Source organism: Diabrotica virgifera, chromosome 9 (assembly GCF_917563875.1).
Source record: "Diabrotica virgifera virgifera chromosome 9, PGI_DIABVI_V3a".
Classification (NCBI taxonomy): Eukaryota; Metazoa; Arthropoda; class Insecta; order Coleoptera; family Chrysomelidae; genus Diabrotica; species Diabrotica virgifera.
In genome coordinates this window covers 169,336,291-169,356,475 of record NC_065451.1, presented here as the reverse complement: position 1 = coordinate 169,356,475, position 20,185 = coordinate 169,336,291, and the positions used below count along the sequence as shown (strand labels likewise).

The following is a 20,185-nucleotide window of genomic DNA, read 5'->3' as shown; positions in this document are numbered from 1 at the left end:
TTTCCATTTCCAATAATCGATTTTTCCGATTATAGCGCTATCTGTTAATAATTCGAAAACTATCTCGAATAAAACTTACTTATTTTTATGTAAGGAATCCAAATATGCAATAAAAATGGGGGCTCCTACTAAAGATTTTAAAGTAACATCCCACCTCCGTGGGGGGTCGTATTAGGTGTCATTCGATAGATTCTTCAAAAATATTGAATACGTGTATTATTCAGTTTTTCGATTTGATGTTCATTTCGCGAAATATCGCGAGGTTCGTATTTAAAATTTTAAATTTACACTCTACCCCTCTCCGTGGGAGGTCGTGTTTAGTACCATTCGATAGATTTTAAAAAAATATTGAATACGTATTTTTTAGTTTTTCGATCTGACGTTCATTTCGCGAAATATTCACCTTTTTCGTGAAACTTTGTGACTCACCCATTTGCTTAGGCCCCCCTCAAATCGTCAGATTTTTGAAATATAGACTGTTCTGCATGTACTTAACTTACCTTATCTTAATCTGACGATTTCGGGTTTTTCTAAGGATGGATTTTTTTTCGGACTCCCCTTAACTAACTCCTCTATATTAAGAGCCAATATATTATGGTAGTGGTACATTTACAGGGTACAATGTTTCTCCACATGTGATAATTTGACGCGCTCGAGTAACTGCAGAAGTCCCCGCTTGGGTTCCCCTACCATAAAATGACCCCAAATTACAATCAAATAACTCCGCAAAATGATATAACAACGAATACAAAATATTATGTCATTATAATATTAATTAAACCTCTACCTTCTCTTTTTCCTAATACTTTTTGTTTCCCAATATTGTAATCGTACTCGCGCGCCAGTAGCTATATAGCCAAATAAGTTAATCTTGAATAAAAATAATATTTATTTAACTTCAAAACCAAACAGAATTGACAACAATAAATAATGTAAAATTAACTTATTTTGAACCTTTTTTCTTATTTTGTTTGGATTTATCACTTTTCTTTATGTCAATTTTTTCTTCTTCTTTCTGAATCAAATGACTAACATTTTTATGTTGTGTAAAAGCACCCCAAGCTGGCATCTTTACTTTGTCTGAATAATCTCTGTAGATATCATAATACGTTTCTTCAACAGCTGGGGCAGGCGCCGCCATTGCTCTTTTTAGCGCTTCGTCAATTTCAAGTTTAACTTCTTTTTCCATCTTCTTTAGTTGTTCGTCGGTTACTTCTTTTGTCGATACTAATTTATCCTGGAATCCTTTGATGCAGTCCTGACTCTCTCTCATAAGACGAACTTCGTCCCTGGTTCTGTAGGTAGTGCCTGGATCGGACATCGAATGTCCATAATATCTTAGAAGCAGGAAGAAAATGTTTAATGTTGTATTCATTTATAATAGTTATTTAACCAACATGTGTATTAATAAGGGCGATTAACAATTGAGATATTCGAGATTGTTTATCGCCATTTTAATTCACAAGTTCGTTACAAGACTTTTCCGTCGACCGTACTTTTCAGAAATACAGATATTATATCTATATTTTCATTTTTCAAATACACAGAATTTTAAACAATAAAGTAAATAATGATATACAATGACAGATAGTACTAACAGCGGCTACTTGATTTTAAATTTTTTAGTGGGAATATAAATAGGTATATGTTTGGTTGCCAACACCACAGGTCACTGCCAATCACAGAGCGTTTAGTTAATTTATGCAAGCAATGTATGTTGTGTTGCCTATAATGAAATCGTTCATTAATAGAAAATCATTTATTAATAGGGGTCATTAATCAATGATGTTGAGGGTGTTCAAAATTGATCATAAATGGACGGTCGACGAAAATAGTATTATATTATACATATTAACCCTCCAATGGACGAGCGAAATAAAATTACATGAACACACGAGTGAGGCATGTGAGGACCAAAATGAAAAATTAAAAAAAAAAATGAAATTAATTTTCTTAAACTATTTATCCATTGTGAATTTATATAATAGTAGCGTTTACTAATTCAATATTATTGCAATATACAAGATTTCTTAGAAATTCATCATTATAATCTTCATTTATGGCGTTAGAGGTCCCGTCATTTGGGATGACACTAATTTGCTTATTAGGGAGTTTTTGTAACTACCTAAGGTAACATTTCTCGCTATACGTAAAGCAATAACGTACTGTAAGAATTATGAACGTTAATAGGTAGTTTTTGTAACTGCCTAACGTAACGTAAAGTCATTTTTAAATTCCGTTGACATTAAAAAAATAATACAATGTTTACACAATATAGATACAATTAATATACAAATATAAAAAATGTCAAGGTGAATGATGAAATTGTATGGTTTTAATTGCTTCTATAAAAAATTATTTTTCCTTAGTTTTAAATTTTTTATTTTTGTTTATACCTACTTTTTAGTTGTAAATTATTGTACCTACATCAGAATTCCAGTATAATGTAAATAGTTTCTTCATATTTATTTGAAAATTTTACTGAAATTAGGCCATTTTTGTTTACCTAGTTATTGTGGTGATCACTGTATTTCTTAAATACAAGATTTGTTTGTTTTGCTTTATTAATAGACAACTTAAAAAACAATCAAATTTTAAATTATGAAGTTCCAATTTCCCATAACAAACATAGAATAATTTTACTCAAATAGACTAAATGAATATAACCTTAAATGTTTATACACGGGCAATCCTCTGATACTCTGATGAAATGTTGATTTGATAGGTAATCGCCGTAATCGGGTAAGATCCGCTTGTGCGTTCGTTAACTTTCGTCTCGATAGGGATGCGTCTGAACGTACGTATCAGAGCGTTACTTTAGGTAATACGTATCGAGATACAGGAGTTCAACCATTAATGCGCAAGCGTATATGTCAAAATGATACGTTACGTTTACGTATTTGTGTGCACAAAAACTCCCTATTATGGCGCATCTAAAAATGCGTCTAAGAATCGTCTTTAAAGTTGGTGATTGGTTACTGAAATTGAATTTTGCTACTCTGTCGTGCTAAGCCCAAAGGCGGTAACTGATTTTTTATCGAAAATGAGATTTTTGTATTTCTAGGTAGAACAGGGTATTTAGTATATATTTACAAAGTCTTTGGAGTTGTAGAAGTATTATATTTTAAATAAAATTGCAATTTTGTTAGTAGTATCTACACGTTTCAATTAAAATACTAAGCCATTTGGCGGCAAATGTTAAATACTATGGCGTTTTGACGGTATCAGCTACAGTTGCCGTCCTTATACCTTAGCATATTGCACTTACCGCTAATATACTTTCAAGAATGCTACGCCTACATTTAGAAACGGCAAAATCGCCTTAGTATTACAAAGTAAATTTGGCCTAACTTTAAATGGTTATATTATTGTGTTAGTTAAAAGAGTTGTGTTAGTAAAAGAAATAATTAGCGAGGATGGTAAGAACTTTTCGAGATTATTATATCTATTGTAATTTATTTTCATTTTTATTTATAGTATTTCAAGAATTAACCTATTATGTTGTCCTAAAAAATATGACTCTGCGCCAAGTGGATAATTTATATCTTGAATTAGGCGGTTGTTAAAAAATATTTCTTTTTTTTTAATTAGGTTTTAAAAACTTTATAATATATCCACACGCTGTCCACAAACATTTTTAGAAAAAGTGACTAAAAATATTTTATATATTTTTAGAAAATCAAGTAGAGTCGAGTAAGAGTTGTGAAACACGAGGTGAAACCAAGGAAGACGATATTATAGAAAGAGAACAATTTATTGTAAAACAACTACAAGAGGTGGGAAAAAATTATGTTCAGCCTGTACAGGCGCAAGGTTTGTTTCATTTTTAAAGTTTTCTGTAATTAACCCTTTGTTGGTCATACATGGGATTAGCAGTACCATTTGTTGCATTTTTTGTTTAAATACAAGCTTTTATCATTGTTTAACTAGACGATGTCTAGATACAGAGAATCCTATATCTAAGTTTTATACAAAAAGGGTGGTTTTATTCCTTTATACATTTTCTAAGAATGCATCAGGTACCTGCATAATGATACAAAAATTTATTTATAAATTAATAGTGTATTCAAAACTATGAATCAATTCTATTAAATTTGTTTTTAAATCAGAGTTTTGTTAATTATATTTCTGGACCTCGGAAGTAAACTACCCTATGTAATTTTAAGCAACTTTTTGGTAGAGCCGTTTGAATATTTTAAAAATCTTATATATCCCTTAATTAGGTATATTTCGGTCTGAAAGACAATGTGATCATATTTTAATCATAACATATAACTAGTATGTAGAATACAACTAATAAAATGTTAAAATTTGCCCTAATTACTGTTAGTAACGGTATTTTACCGAATATAATATTGTGAAATACCCAATACTATTTTATTACTTACAGCATTTATCTAAAATAAGATTTAAAATAACCTGCATAATAATATTAGGGTCGGTGTCGGCGATCATAAAAATCTTAAAGCTCTGTAATAATATGTCTTAAATAGGAAACCTTTATCGTTAAGAAACAAAATAAAAATATAATAGCTGAGAAAGTGAAAACTATGGTTTAAATTCACAGTTGAAGAATTCTTTTGAAACGCTTAGCAGCAGTTGTTTAGCATCTGATAACAATCTGAAGACATTCTGTTTTTTCGTAGTATAAGTACAGTTTCTGGCCAAATTATTAGAAGCACTATAAAAGATTTTATAAAAAATGTTAATTATGAGGTAATACCATTGTAATACTAAATAGGTTTTTTGTATGTACCAGACACAAGGTATGTTGTTTCGTTGTCTATTTAATTGTCTATATTTTATCACAAATAGAACATTATTATTAATGAACTAATTTGTATTTATTGACTGTTGAAAGAAAACAAATAAAACGACAACTAAATATTTTCAATTTGTTGTTGTCATATTGTGGCTCGACAAAATAATAGCATTTAATATTACTTTAATTCAATAAATTTTAATACACAGAAAAGCTTTTTATTTCATATCAATCACAACTGTAAACCACATACCGATAATAGGCTTAGTTTTATAGTAATTTTTGATAAAAAGTTTTAGCGATATCTACCTTTTTTATATAAAACTTTGTTTTAAAATATAATTAATGTTTCCCTTAATAAACTGGGGTATATCCATGCATAAAAACTATTAGCTAGTCCATAACTCCCTAACGGTCCAAAATTTTAGCATTCAATTTTGAAATCGATTTTGCCACCATTTTGTCAAATCTTAGTTACTGCCTTTGGGCCTAGCACGACAGTACTGATTAGTGAAATTATTTAATGCTAAGGCATCTTAGGAAGAAAGTTCAAATTTTAACTTCTACACAAGTGCAATAATATGCAAATTAGTGCCTTCCCAAATGACGGGACCTCTACAACTCTTTGTGAGTGTTTGCCGCGTTTACTGTTGCCTTTCATGTTTGTCGGACCTGTTCCACTATTTCCCATTGTCTCACTCCCATTTTCTCTGGATCCACATTTCCACCTTTTTCTAGGCCATCCTACAGACCTTCTCCCACAGACCTTCTCCCATCTGGCCTTTCCCAAAACACATTATTTATAAGGCGATTTTCGTTACTGCATATCACATGTCCTGCCCATCTGACTCTATTGTCCTTTATAATATAACGGATATTATAAATATATCGGACTATATTTTCTTTCCCGAAGAGAGAACCTAACTCGCTATTATTGTATCTACACCTCCATTCGTTTGTCACGCTGTCTCTGCAAGCAACATTCTGCTCTACACTAACAATTTATTTACTCCTATTTTTGTTAGCGTCCATGTTTCGCTTCCACACGCGACAGCTAGTCGTAATATGGGCTTATCTATCTGGATTTTTGCAACACGTGAGAGAAGTTTTTACTTCATTAGATGTTACATTGCAAAGAAAGATTTCTTTTCTGTCATTATTCGCATTTCAATTTCTCGATTTATTTTATTGTCATTGGTGATTGTTGCTCCTAGATGTTTAAATTCTTTAAACACTTCAAAGTTATGATCGTTTATAGTAATATTTTGTCTTATTCGCCGTCGTTCTTGTTTTGAGACGACCTTGTACACTTGCGAGCAAAACAGTGGAATCACTCGATGAATTGTAATTTAGCTTAGTAATTTCATGTTGTCTTCTTTAAATTAAAATAACTATTGCAAAAAATATGGTCTTTAGAACTTCCCAAAAAGTAACTGTTTTATGCAAATTGCCAATGTGTTGTAAAATTCGCTACGTCTATATGGCATAGGAAATTCTGCAAAAATTTTAACGGTAATGCTCTGCGTAATTTAGACCTCTATTAATTTGTCTGTGTTCGTCTAAGTCGTTTTTCAAACGTTGACGCGTGTGTACACTTCGAAGATATTTTATAAATGGATATTTCACCAGTGAAGGCGGCCCAGGTAATTGCATTATAAAGAGAGGCCTATAGTCAGAGGACTGTCGTCTGTCGCCTCCTTGTGACGCAGTCTACAGTCTCAAGCGCTTACCATCGATATCAGGATACAGGTAGCTATAATAGCCGACGACCATGTTTGGATCGGCTACGTTTCTGAGTGCCGTTTCAACAGGTTAGTAATTGTCTATTTTGTAAATCAACCGATTATTATTAATTCTCATAAACATATTTTGATTGTTTGTATATATCAGGCGGAGCATCGATATAGGTCTATAACTCTGTAGGTATAATAATGTTCTATTAATGTTCCATTTGTCACCATTTTTGTGTAAGCGTATTATTAAACTCTCCTTCCAGTTTTATCTCTATCTCTGATTGTAGTCCTACGCTAACCTATAGTATCAAACATATTTTTTTATACCCAAAGCCATTTCCGTTCTGTCGAAATAATGGATCAATCCTGTCGAAACTATATGAATTACATGGATCAAATAAGTTTATTGTCCATTTGATTTTGCCTTGATTTACTACTTCTTTTTCTATAATGAAAGAGTTATTTATTGGTAAGGCGTTGGTATCTAATATCTATTTTCTGTTTTTGATGCCATTCTTAGATCTTCCTGCTCGCTCTTGTAAAAAATATTTTGATGTCTACTTTACAAAGTTTATTTCATTTTTTATATGTTATTTAGATTTTTTTACGATAATCTTATTAGACCGAATGAGACTCGTTTTAATAGAAGACATTGAAAAACTTTAATATCCCAATGAAACTCATAAAGCTTACGAAAGTGACAGTAGAAGTATGGACGGCAGCCAATAGTAGCAGATTAGCAGCAGATGAAGGCATCTCAAAAAAAAATAGAAATTGAAACTGGAGTACGACAGGGCGACTTTCTATTAACGTCCCTATTTAATGTCTCTTTAGAACAAACAAAAAAAATACCGAATTAAAAGATAAAATTATAACATCGACGATGAAACTTGTGGCGTATACTGACGACATAGTATTAATTAACAAAACCTAAACAAAAAGAATAATTGGCGAAGTTGCGGAAGGAAGTATCCAAGAGGGGTTTTGGCATTAAATCAAAATAAAACAAAATACCTAATATGCTCGAAAAAAATATTGCTAATGTGACAAGGTTCAAAATTGAGTTTGAAGGACAAATATGAGTTTGAAAAGGTAGAACCCTTTAAATATATTGAGATCTAAGTTTTAATGAAACTAATAATAGAAACATTGTAATCAACGGAATAATCCAGCCAAAAAACAAAACCTATTGGAAATACATCTTACTCAAAAATAAGAAGCTTACTCAGTATATAAAATTAAAAATTTACAGAGAAGCTATTAAACCGTTAATCGCATATAGTGCTAAAGTAATTTGCCCGACAGAAATATGAAGAAAACTTTAAGATCGAGTACGATGTCGGCAAATTGTCATGGAAGCTACCCACGCCTAAAATTTGGTCGCGGTACTCAAAGTCACCGATGTGGTACAAAAATCATTAAAATTGAAATGGTAATACGCTGGACATGTAGCTAGAAGCGATCTAAACAAATGGCACAGAACAATTCTAACCTGGAGACCATACCAACACAAAAGACCCAGAGGCAGACCTCCTATGAGATGGACAGATGATCTGAAACGAACTGCCATGAAAAATTGGCTACAAATAGCGTACAACAAAAAACAATGGAAATGAAGACTTGAAGAGGCTTATGTTCAGATGTGGACGTGAATAGCTAGACGAATGAGAAGAAGAAGGCTCAAAGAAAAAGCTTAAAATATTTACCTGTATGTATCCAGTTGTAAAATAATCGGTCCGTTTCCTTTATTAATATGATCAATAGCAAATTTGCCTGCTTCTCTAACAGCTAATATATCCATGCCTCCAACTCTGACACCTGGGATTACGTCACCTCTCGTATAATAATCTATATTTGCCGAGTGTCGTTTTGTTGACGTACCCATACTATATTGGTTATTTTCAATTATAAATACAACTGGTAGGTCGTGTAATTTTGCGAAATTGTAGGCTTCATAAACTTGACCCTGATCAACAGCTCCATCACCCATTACTGCAACACAAATATACGTCTACAAGCTACAAGATTATAGATCAGCAAAACGGCAACACAAAACTTTTATCATTGTTTATATACGATCTGAGCTTCGCTGGTGTCGCTCCTAGCGGATTAATAATGCAACTTTCACGGGTAATTTTTAAATCTATTATTTAATTGTTATCGCTTAATATTTACAACGCAAAAAAGTAATTAAATTATAATCGGTTTTTTTTAAGATTATGCTAATCATTTTCACGTTCTATTGATGAAATATTAATTTCTCACTTCGGATACTTTCACAAATATCGTGTAGATGGCGCTACGATTAATATATTAATTTATAATTACATATTACGGAACATTAAAAAACTTAAATTCAGTATTTAAAACGTAAGTATATTTAAGGTAAAAATATATACCGCAGCTTTGGCCAACTAATATTTTTTATAACTAATATTTTTATTTTTAATTTTAAATTAATCACTTTGATATTTATGTCAAATTTCCAGTAAACGTTTACAGACTTGTCACTACTGGCGCTCGCGAATTTTTAAATATCCCCTCTACGTACGAGCTCACAACGTATACAGTCGGAAAAATGAACGAATACCCATGAACGAACATATAAAACAAGCTGTATTTTCCTGTCGCCGTGCCACAAAGAAAATTTCCCAGCGCAAGTACATGTAATAATAATTATTGCATGTACTTGCGCTGGCCAATTTTTTGTATGACACGGTGACAGGAAAATACAGCGTGTTTTATATGTTCGTTCATAGGTATTCTTTCATTTTTCCTACTGTAGTAATATTTTGTAAACCCAATAGATAAATTCTAATTTATTTAGATAATAAATTCTAATTTAGACAGTCAACAGATGTCACCACCATTTCTGTCAGGGTCGCAACGTCAGGCGTAACTACGATAAATCCAAAATGCATAGACACCAAGTTGGATACGATCCTATCCATAACACAACAACTCGCATACATATTAAGATAAATATAGGGAAGAATATATTTAGAAATTGAATTAATGATGTCATGCTATCATATCTCTCTCTCTCTCTCTCTCTCTCTCTCTCTCTCTCTATCTCTCTCTTGTCGTTTCCCCATTACTGAGGATCGTGATTTCTTCCTATATTCCTAACAATGTTTCTCCATTGGTCTCTATTTTCAGCTGCTCTAAGAGCTTCGCAGAATGAGTTTCCAGCTGAATGCTTTATTTGGTCAGACCATCTAGATGGTGATCGTCCTCTTGATCTTCTCCCGGAACGTTTCCAGAAACAATTAATCTCTTCAAACTGTCGTCACCTCTGCGATCACGTGACCAAAGAATTGCAGAATTCGTTGCAGACATATTGTGGACAGCCTTTTTTTAATTTTGAGTTGGTTTAGAATTGAAAAGTTTGTCCTATGAGCTATCCAAGGTATGCGCAGCATTCTTCTCCAGCACCACATCTCAAAGGCATCAATTTTTTGGCGCTCGCATGGGCGAAGAGTCCAAGCCTCTGCTCCGTATAGAAATATTGAGAATACAAGGAGGGCATTCACCAGTCTCATCTTGATATTTTGAGAGATAGATCTGTCTTTACAAACTTTAGTTAGATGACTCATTGTATTTTTTGCCATACCAATACGTCTCCGAACTTCTGCTTCACAGTTCCCATCGTTAGTTATACTAGTCCCCGAGATAGATAAAGGTGTTTACTATCTGGTATTCCTGTTACATGTTAGTCAGTTAAATAGTGTCGAATCTGTCGACCACCATTATTTTTGTCTTAGCTTTTTATTGATTTTCAGACCAACTTTATTGCTTTCGTACTCAACTCTTCGCAGAAGATCAAACATTTTTTGCTCATTTGCTGCTATAAGTGTAGTGTCATCAGCAAATTTTAAATTGGAGATTTTCCTACCAGCTACTGTTACTCCACCGGCTCATCCTTCTAAAACCATCCTCATGACATGTTTACCATAAATGTTAAATAAGTCAGGTGATAACACGCATCCTTGTCTAACACCTTTCACAGTCTTGAATTGGTTTGAGAACTTCTGATCTAGTCGTACTGTCGCTATATTAGACTGGTACCAATTTTTAATAAGTGCTATTAATGTATAATATATAAACTTGCTACAGAGGTGCGAAGTGGTTAAATATTACCCTAAAGCTTACCGATCAGCATTTCTGGGTCTAATTGACTTCAGGAAAGCATTTGACAGAATAAGACTAAAAGATGTAGTCAGCTTTGAAAACCCGAACAAAGAAGTGACAGATCAAGTACAAAAAGCAAATAGACCGGCAGGATGTCTTAATAACGCTATATGGCGAAACCGATATTTAACACCGATATGAAGAATTTAAAAGGCCAGTGTGAGAACAATAATTTCATTAATGACATATCCATCAGAAACCAGACCTGACAGCCACAATACCAAGAGACAGAGGGGAAACGGCAGATGTGAGAGTACTCAGAAGAATTACAGGAAATACGCTGAGAGATTGAAAGAGTAGTGAAGAAATTAGAAGAAAATGTAACGTACAGTATTTAAACGAATGGACCCTAAATAGAGAAAGAAAGAATGGAATATCCACATTATTAGAATGGGGAAGACCCGTGCGAGCTAAACGCTAAGAAATAAATCACCAATTGGCAGAAGAAGAATCGGGTGACCGCGCAAAAATTTAAGAAGTGACAACTTTTCATAGACGTATCAATCTACCATTGAACAAGCATAATTGCTTATAAAGAGGAAGAATAAGAGGTATATAAGTGCCTATTGCATAAAATATATGTGGTATAAGTATATAAGGATTTTCAGAATATTTTTTGTAAGTTCTATATTTTGTCTTACCAGAAAAACAAATAGCGCCATCGTTATTATATTTATGAGCCAGTGCAAGACCAGCACCAAGGGGAATCTGAGCACCAACTATTCCATTGCCTCCGTAGAATCTCTTTCCATATATGTGTATGGAACCACCCTTCCCCCTAGCAGAACCTAAAATATTTAATTACTGTAATCATTAAAGGTGACAGAGAACAAAGAGGCTAAAAAAGATATGACAGGTATAAAACTGATAAAGATAAATGAATGACGAACAAGAGTAAGGAAAAGAGACCCTGAACAGAGAAAAGCTATAAAAAAGTAGAAAAACATTAAAATTAGTAAATTTTGATTACACTAACCAGTGACCTTCCCTAGTAGCTCTGCAAAAATATTTTCGACTGATTCGCCAACAAGGTATGCCCAACCGTGACATCTGTATGAGGTGATTGACGTATCGTGAGGTCTCATTACGGAATGGATACCAACAGCGCATGCTTCTTGACCAACGTATACGTGGCAAAACCCTCTTACTTCTTTCTTTAGATACATATTAGCGGCAACAATTTCCATTCGTCTAAAATAAAAGCGTGGTTTAATATACAGGGTGTTTCGGAAAAAGATAAGACTGATAAATAAAAATCTAAAAAATAATTGGTGTTTGCTGAGTACCGAAATTTTTGTAACGGCATTCGTTTTAATATACAGGACGTCAAAGAACAAAAAAATTTACACATATGTATTTTACGGTTTTGCCGAAGCTACTGATAACATTCTAATGAAATTTGCTGGGTGTTAAGAAGTAGCTCTTATGCATTTTTTGAAATGAAACTAAGAATTTTATATTCATCATTAGCGCGTATACGGGCAATGATGACGTTTATTTAAAGAGAGGAAATTATACGCCACTGAGATATTTCAAATTTCAAATTCATTTTTGGATTTTTTCCTACGACGCGTTGTTTTCTTGCAAAAAAATAAAATATCTTAACTGTTACGTAGTATTCGAAATAAGTTTCTACATGGTGTTTAGAAAAAGGTAACACTGTTTCTAGTTACGTAAAAAATTAAAGAGTAATTAGCAGGGTGGGTCGTTTTTTTACTTTTTTTTTTTTAATTTCAAGACGCCTGTAGTTGAAAAAGTTGCTATTGGTAAAATTATCTTGTACAAATTTTATAAAAATTTTTTTAATATGGTTCTCTTATTAACAAAAAAAAAATAATTTAATTTTTAGATATATTTAGGCCCCCCGCCAGCCCTTGAAGCTTGTTACGCACGGGGAACTATACTATAATATAATAGTATATTATATCATATCACTCATTACTATAGTCAGCGATATGATATACTACAATTTAATTTATGCACATTATACTATAGCTCCCCGTACGTGACAAGCTTTGGCTAAAAACAATCAAGTACTTTTCCACTTTGGAGCAGCTCTTCGCTTATTTTGTGGTTTAAAATATACAAAATAACCTTGAATTCACAACGGAGAGGTAGCTGCCACTAGTTCCATCCCCGTCCACCCATCCATACTTTATAGTCTGATTTTCTATTAAACTTTGGCATGTTGCTTCTAGATGCTATAGTTATACGTATCCAACCATCCATATTAGTAAACCCACATACGGCCAAAGATGCCTCCATCACTAATTTGACACCTCTTTGACCAGCCTGTGTATGGCAGGATAACTTCCATAAATCTCCTTCTGGATAGCTACCAGTTTTAATAAATTCTTGAATGTCTTCATCAGCCAGATTTTTCGTCATTAGCGGCTCCGATTATCTACACCAGCGGTGCTCAAAGAGTCGATCGCGATCGACCGGTCGATCCCCATAATTTTTAAAGTCGATCGCGATTTACGGAAAATATACAAATGGAAAAGAAATGATGTCTGCTATCAAAGAAGAAATGTTGGCTAAAGAATAATATTGTTAACAAAGCTGCCAATGAAGGAAAAAACTCGCGGATAATATATCTAGGTAAAACTTTTTTTAAATTTAGTAAAACAATACGAGCTACCGATTTACAAACTAGTGTGTATTACAACAGATTGATATGGTGCACTATCAATGACTGGCGTTAACGATGAATGTGTTGATGTGTTGAATTATGTCGAGCTTACGACGTATTTTTTTCATTTCATTCTATCATCACCAGCAAGTTATGTGTTCCAAAATTTTAAATATGGAGGACGTCATGAAGATGACAACAAAAATTGTGAATTCAATCACAGCGCGAAGCTTACAAGGACTTACAACAACTTTTTAAAGCGCAATTGGAAGCTAGCGACTCGGCGAAACACACTGATTTACTTCTGCATACAGATGTGAGATGAGCCATTCCAGGAGTTACTTCCCGAAATAATTTCTTTTCTATAAGAACGAAGGCACCACGCTCATTTACTTCAAAACGAAAAATGACTAAGTGATCTGGCTTTCGTATCAGATTTGGAAAAACATTTTAACCTCTTATATATACGTGTAGTATATTCTTTTGTCAACAAATTGAAATTATTGATTAATTAAATGAACAGAAAGAACTTAAACATCTTTCCATGGTTGAAAAAAACGGTAACGGCTCAATTGTATTGATGTTTATTTGGAGACGGAGCTGGAAGCAGTTCATAGCGAGTTTGAAAGACGCTTCGCTGATTTAAAAAAAAAACTGACAGATATTGTAACATTCATGTCTGATCAATTTTCTGGTGAAGAGATGTAAAAAATTGCCACTGAAATATCCATTCCTTCAATATCGAGATTATTTCCGTCCAACATGAGGTACTGAAAATAATTTCGGATATACCTACACTGTAAATCCAGAGCAACCGATAAGAAATTTTGGTCTTTCATATCGTCTGACAAATATCCGTCTTTAAGACAACTAGCTCTGCAGCTCACAGCATTCTTTGGATCAACGTACTTGTGTAAGTCTGCATTTTCCCAAATGAAGGTAGTGAAATTAAAGTATCGTAATCGGCTAACGGACGAACATCTTTCATCATGCTTTCGTTTGGCCCTCTGTATCTGTAATTACGTACCATCATATGAAAAACTTGTGAATGATATGCAGTGCCATGTATCAACATCCATATAAAATCAAGATCAAAACATGACTTTAATTACAACTCTCTGTAGTTGCAACTTTTTATCAAATAGAAATGCTTTAATAAAAAAAATAATAATAGAAATAAAGCTTTTTATTTTCAAAATTGTTTTTTACTAGCAGTCGATCGCTGGATGCTTGTAGTTTACGTACAGTAGATCCCACTCAGTATAAGTCTGAGCACCACTGATCTACACTCTTGCCAATTTATTCAATCAATCTAGGATTCTGCTTCAAAATTATTGAACTTGGGAATTATCAATTTTCTCGCAGTGTTATTCTAATTTATAAAATTTTATTTCGCTTGCGATCTGCATTTTAATATCCTTTTGTATCCTAATTTTCTTATATGACTACGTGAGTCAAAGATCATCGTTAGTAAAATATTTTCAGGATGGCCATAAAAGCCATTTCGTTGGATCACAGTGTCAACTACAACTTTTATTTCGTCACTTAAATATCTGGAATATTCAATTAGCTTCCAAAGGTGAAGATTTCCAAATGTACACACTGGTACAGTTTTTATTAAAAACCAAACCTTATACTCGCAGACTATACTCTGTTAGAATATTAAACTAGGCGGCGAATTCTTTACTTCAATGTAAGCCCTCAAAATACGATTCGCCGTAGTTAGCCATCTTCCATGAGATAATTTGCCAGGAGGGTTATTCGCTAATTGGACAATTTTCGGAAGATACGGTAGTGCAAATCTGGTAAAATATTTTTGATTGCTGCTTAGTTCTAAATTTACCTCTGCAACTCAACTTTCAATTTTTCGTTGAACACAACAGGTAATCACTCATAAGTTTCAATAAGTTTGCCGATAGAACACGAGAATGATAGAGGTCCTATGGTATTTCCGTCCAGATATCTAACCAAATGTCGCAGTGGCAATTCGTTTGTATGTAGTTGACATATTTTACATTTCAAGGGTCGTTTATGACGTACTCGCAATTCCATAAAATGTATTACACCACGGTGGGGCCTAGTAATAACGACAGTACCACCGCAGCCAACAGCAGTCAACTCGCTAATTGACACCTGATTTTCTGTTAAATAGTTAAAAATCGTTGATTCTATGGTCTTTGCAGTACCATTTTGAGGTATTACGTGCCCTATATAGTCGCTACCAGGTCCGTTCAATAACACTTTATGTTCTTCGACAGTGGTTTTTGTAGAGGACGATTTTTAGTGGTTTCAAAGGACATCCTTTGTGTTTCTTTTTTGTAAATCAAGTCGTTGCCTTTTTCTTTGTCGATCTAATTTAGACTTGTATATTACATAGACTTGTCATTTTTTGATATCAATCAAATATCTTCAAGAACTGCACTAGCGACCATTGCTCCTTTTCTACTCGATAATCCAGTTCGGTCTATTGCAGTCAAAAGTAGGCGGTGTAGGCGTAGAGTGCTTAGGGGTATTAGGGTTCCGTCGGGACCTGAACAAATTTACCTGGCGGTGGGGTTTAAGGTTGTTTAAATTAAATAAATATTTTTTAAGTGAATTTGAAGCTATTTTTAGTCGTTTGAAGCATCATGTTTCATTGATGTAAGAATAAAATTTTTAATTTTTTTAGGGGTCGCGCGGGGGGCTAAATATTAAAATAAAAAAAATAAAAATATCACTATTCATTCTAGATCATTTGGCAACTTTCTTCACTAGAGGCATAAAAAAAACTAGAGAACCGACCCACCCTAATAATTAGGCTTTGCTTAGTAAACAAAAATTTAACGCCATCCGTTTTCAAAATACAGTGAAGAAACAGAAAATTTTACATAATTTTTGTATTATGAATGTAAAGAAATTTATTTCAAATAATGTAATTATTTCGACCAAAATGTAACTTACCCAATGAACTGTCAACACTGATGGAATGGCCCCGTCCCATTCCAACAGTGAAGCGAGATAGGCGCCAACATACAAGAGAGAGGTTCTAGCACTTCTAGAGAGACATGAGAGAGACAGAGAATTTTCAGGTAAAATTTGCTACAACTACAACGTACCTGACCAGCACTGTCCGATTATCTTCCCTCCTTTACCTGATTATCTTCTATCTCATCCTGGCGCCATTAACTTCGTTTTATGGCGATTCCATCAGTGTTGACAGTTCGTTGAACTTACCTCATTATTAACATATCTCGATACATTCTTAAACATTCTTCCCTGGTAACCTCACTAACTGTTGATGGTCCCTTATCAAGTCTATATAGGTCATAATGAGAACTAGTTAAATGTAGCTCACCAGATGTCTTAACGGGAGTGTCGCCTGAATATGTCCTTGAAGTATGCAGCACCGTTTTTGCAGCTGGTTCACTAGAAGCAGATGAATATTTTCTGCAAAACCCCCGAATTGCAAAAAATAGACTATTGCGATGCAGGATATTCATTCTTTATACTTGTATGTGAAAGCGGTATAATCGACAATTTGACGTTTAAATAATTTGACATTTAAATTGATGTCTACAGTTACGCAATTTCTTGTTAATATTTCGAAATACAATAGCATTTTTAAGAATATGTAGAATATCAATTTGTAAAATCTATTTTAAATATATGTTTGAGATTAATTTACTATAAAAATAATATTATTTTTGATTTTTAAAAACGCATTTATGTCATTTTTTGACGTACATGCGCTCCAAACTAATAACATCAGAGTAAAAAAAGAAGAAAAAATACTGTCTATTAAGGCGGGTTCTCACTTATTAGTTTCACTGACACAGTCTGACTGAAATACAATAGCATTTTTAAGAATATGTAGAATATCAATTTATAAAATCTATTTTAAATATATTTTGAGATTAATTTACTATAAAAATAATATTATTTTTGATTTTGAAAAACGCATTGATGTCATTTTTTGGCATACATGCCCTCCAAAATAATAACATTAGAGTAAAAAAAGAAGAAAAAATACTGTCTATTAAGGCGGGTTCTCACTTATCAGTTTCGCTGACAGAGTCTGACTGATTCATTAATAATGAAAAATAAAAAGAGACGTTTGTACTCACACGTTTCGTGTTTTGCTACATTCCGTATGCAGTTACTCCAAACATTTGATAAATGATTAAAAAAATTGAGACTAGTTGTCGAAAGTACGTTTACAATTAAATTAATTACAGAATATTGTAGTGAATCAAAAGAAAAGGAAACCTCGTAGATGGTGAGTCAAGTCCTGGTTATTGTGCAGAAATAAATGGGGTGCTAGTGAAAATATATTGAAAAAATTAGCTTTTGGATATTGCGATTCATATACAAACCACTTAAGAATGAAAGTTCTTAGCACAAAAAAATCAGGGTTTTGTTTGCATGAGGAATCATGTCAATGGTTCTGTAATTGCTGTATAAGCTGTGAGCTCGTACCTAGAGGTAGTCCAGAAAGCCACTGCGCATCCGCTAGGAAAAATATTCTAATTCGTATTTTTTGCACAATCTTACTTAAAAAGGACTCCTTTTAACAAATTTGCATGTTGCCAGGACCAAAAGGTGGTCAAAAATTTTTTAAAGGTTTTTTTTTGTTTTTTTCCCAAAATTGTTTTTTTTTACATGGAAAAAAGTTTTTTTTAGGTTTTTTGGATCATTCCAAACCGAAAAGGTCTTTAGTGACTTTTCTCGAAAAATGATAGTTTTTGACATATAAGCAAATAAAAATTGAAAAATTGCGAAATCGGCCATTTTTAGTCCTCAAAAACTATGTGAAAAACTGAAAATTTGAATGTTACTAAGGTAGGTAGATATTCTTTAAGCATCGATTGATGAAATCCCTATGAGCTTTTTGCAATACAATATTCAAAACTTCTTTGTTTTTTAATTGCTAATCAAGCGTGCGCGACACTATTTTCCACCGACATGCGACAGTATGGTGCAAATGAAAGGAATAAATTCGTTATTTCGTAAACCGGCGACTTTAAGGAAAAATCCCGAAACAGGTCGATTTTTATTTTTAAGTTATGATATTGTTGCATATATGATATACTAGTGACGTCATCCATCTGGACGTGATGACGTAATCGATGATTTTTTTAAATGAGAATAGGGGTCGTGTGCTAGCTCATTTGAAAGATTCTTCAATTCTTTATTCAGTAATATAAACATTTACATAATTATTTATACAAGGTGTCCAAAAAAAATTTATTAAATTAAATTATTTGACAAAAAAAGAAGTAGAAGGACACCCTGTATAAATAATTATGTAAATGTTTACATTACTGAATAGAGAATTGAAGAACCTTTCAAATGAGATACCACACGATCCCTATTCTCATTTAAAAAAATCATCGATTACGTCATCACGCCCAGACGGATGACGTCACTAGTATACCATATATGCCACAATATCACAACTTAAAAATAAAAATCGACCTGTTTCGGGATTTTTTCTTATAGTCGCCGGTTTACGAAATAACGAATTTATTCCTTTCATTTGCATCATACTGTCGGTGGAAAATAGTGTCGAGCACGCTTGATTAGCAATTAAAAAAAATATGAGTTTTGAATACTGTATTGCAAAAAACTCTTCGGGATTTCATCAAACGATGTTTAAAGAATATCTACCTACCTTGGCAACATTCAAATTTTCAGTTTTTCACATAGTTTTTGAGGGTTAAAAATGGCCGATTTCGCAATTTTTCAATTTTTAATCGCTTATATGTCAAAAACTATCATTTTTAGAGAAAAGTCACTAAAGACCTTTTCTGTTTGGACTGATCCAAAAAACCTAAAAAAAACTTTTTTCCATGCAAAAAAAATAATGTTAGGAAAAAAACAAAAAAAAAACGTTTAAAAAATTTTTGACCACCTTTTGGTCCTGGCAACATGCAAATTTGTTAAAAGGAGTCCTTTTTGAGTAAGATTGTGCAAAAAATCCGAATTAGAATATTTTTGCTAGCGGATGCGCAGTGGCTTTCTGGACTAAGGGGATATTTACAAATTCGCGAACGCCAGTAGTGACAAGTTTGTAAACGTTTACCGGAAATTTGACATAAATGTCAAAGTGATTAATTTAAAATTAAAATTAAAAACATTAATTATAAACAATATTAGTTGGTCAAAGCTGTGGTAAATATTTTTACCTTAAATATACTTACGTTTTAAATACTGAATTTAAGTTTTTTTAATGTTCCGTAATATCTAATTATAAATAATCTATTATAATCTTAGCGCCATCTACACGATTATTGTCAAAGTATCCGAAGTAAGAAATTGATATTTTATCAATAGAACGTCAAGATGATTAGAAAAATCTTAAAAAAATCGATTACAATTTAATTACTTTTTTGCGTCGTAAATATTAAGCGATAACAATTAAATAATAAATTTAAAAATTACCAGTAAAAGTTGAATTAGTAACCGCTAGGAGCGACACCAGCGAAGTTCAGAGCGTATACGGTTAGTGATCCTTTTTAATGGATAGAGCTAAAGGTTGATTTGCACCATTCATCAGACCGTCCACCTGTGATCCACATCATGTTTCACTTATCCAGTATTCAGCCTACTGACAGATATGCAGGGTCGGCCAAAAAAGAAAGAGAGTCCAACTCCATACTTGGCAGTAGTTATTAGATTTTAAGAAAATGCTGAAACAGGTCAATTTTTGTTATAAGGAATACACATTTTTACGATACATGCATCTGTCATTTGTCAACCCCCTTCCTTCCACGTCCTCAACACCTTATTTTGAAATAGGGAATAGGGGTCGTGTGGTAGTTAATTTAAAAGAGTGTTCAATTATCTATTCAGTAATATAAACATTATCACAATTATTTATACAGAGTG

At 33.0% G+C, this 20,185-nt stretch overlaps 1 protein-coding gene across 1 annotated transcript; it reads right to left on the bottom strand.

Annotated features, from left to right (window-relative positions):
- Positions 1-876: 876 nt before the first annotated feature.
- Positions 877-16,847, bottom strand: LOC114341815 (probable pyruvate dehydrogenase E1 component subunit alpha, mitochondrial). Its single transcript, XM_028292629.2, has 5 exons — positions 16,532-16,847; positions 11,663-11,877; positions 11,328-11,474; positions 8,202-8,487; positions 877-1,337 (listed from the first exon to the last, which is right to left on the bottom strand). Exons 1-5 carry the CDS (start codon positions 16,795-16,797, stop codon positions 944-946), a joined length of 1,308 nt encoding a protein of 435 aa, XP_028148430.1. The 5' UTR covers positions 16,798-16,847; the 3' UTR covers positions 877-943.
- Positions 16,848-20,185: the final 3,338 nt, after the last annotated feature.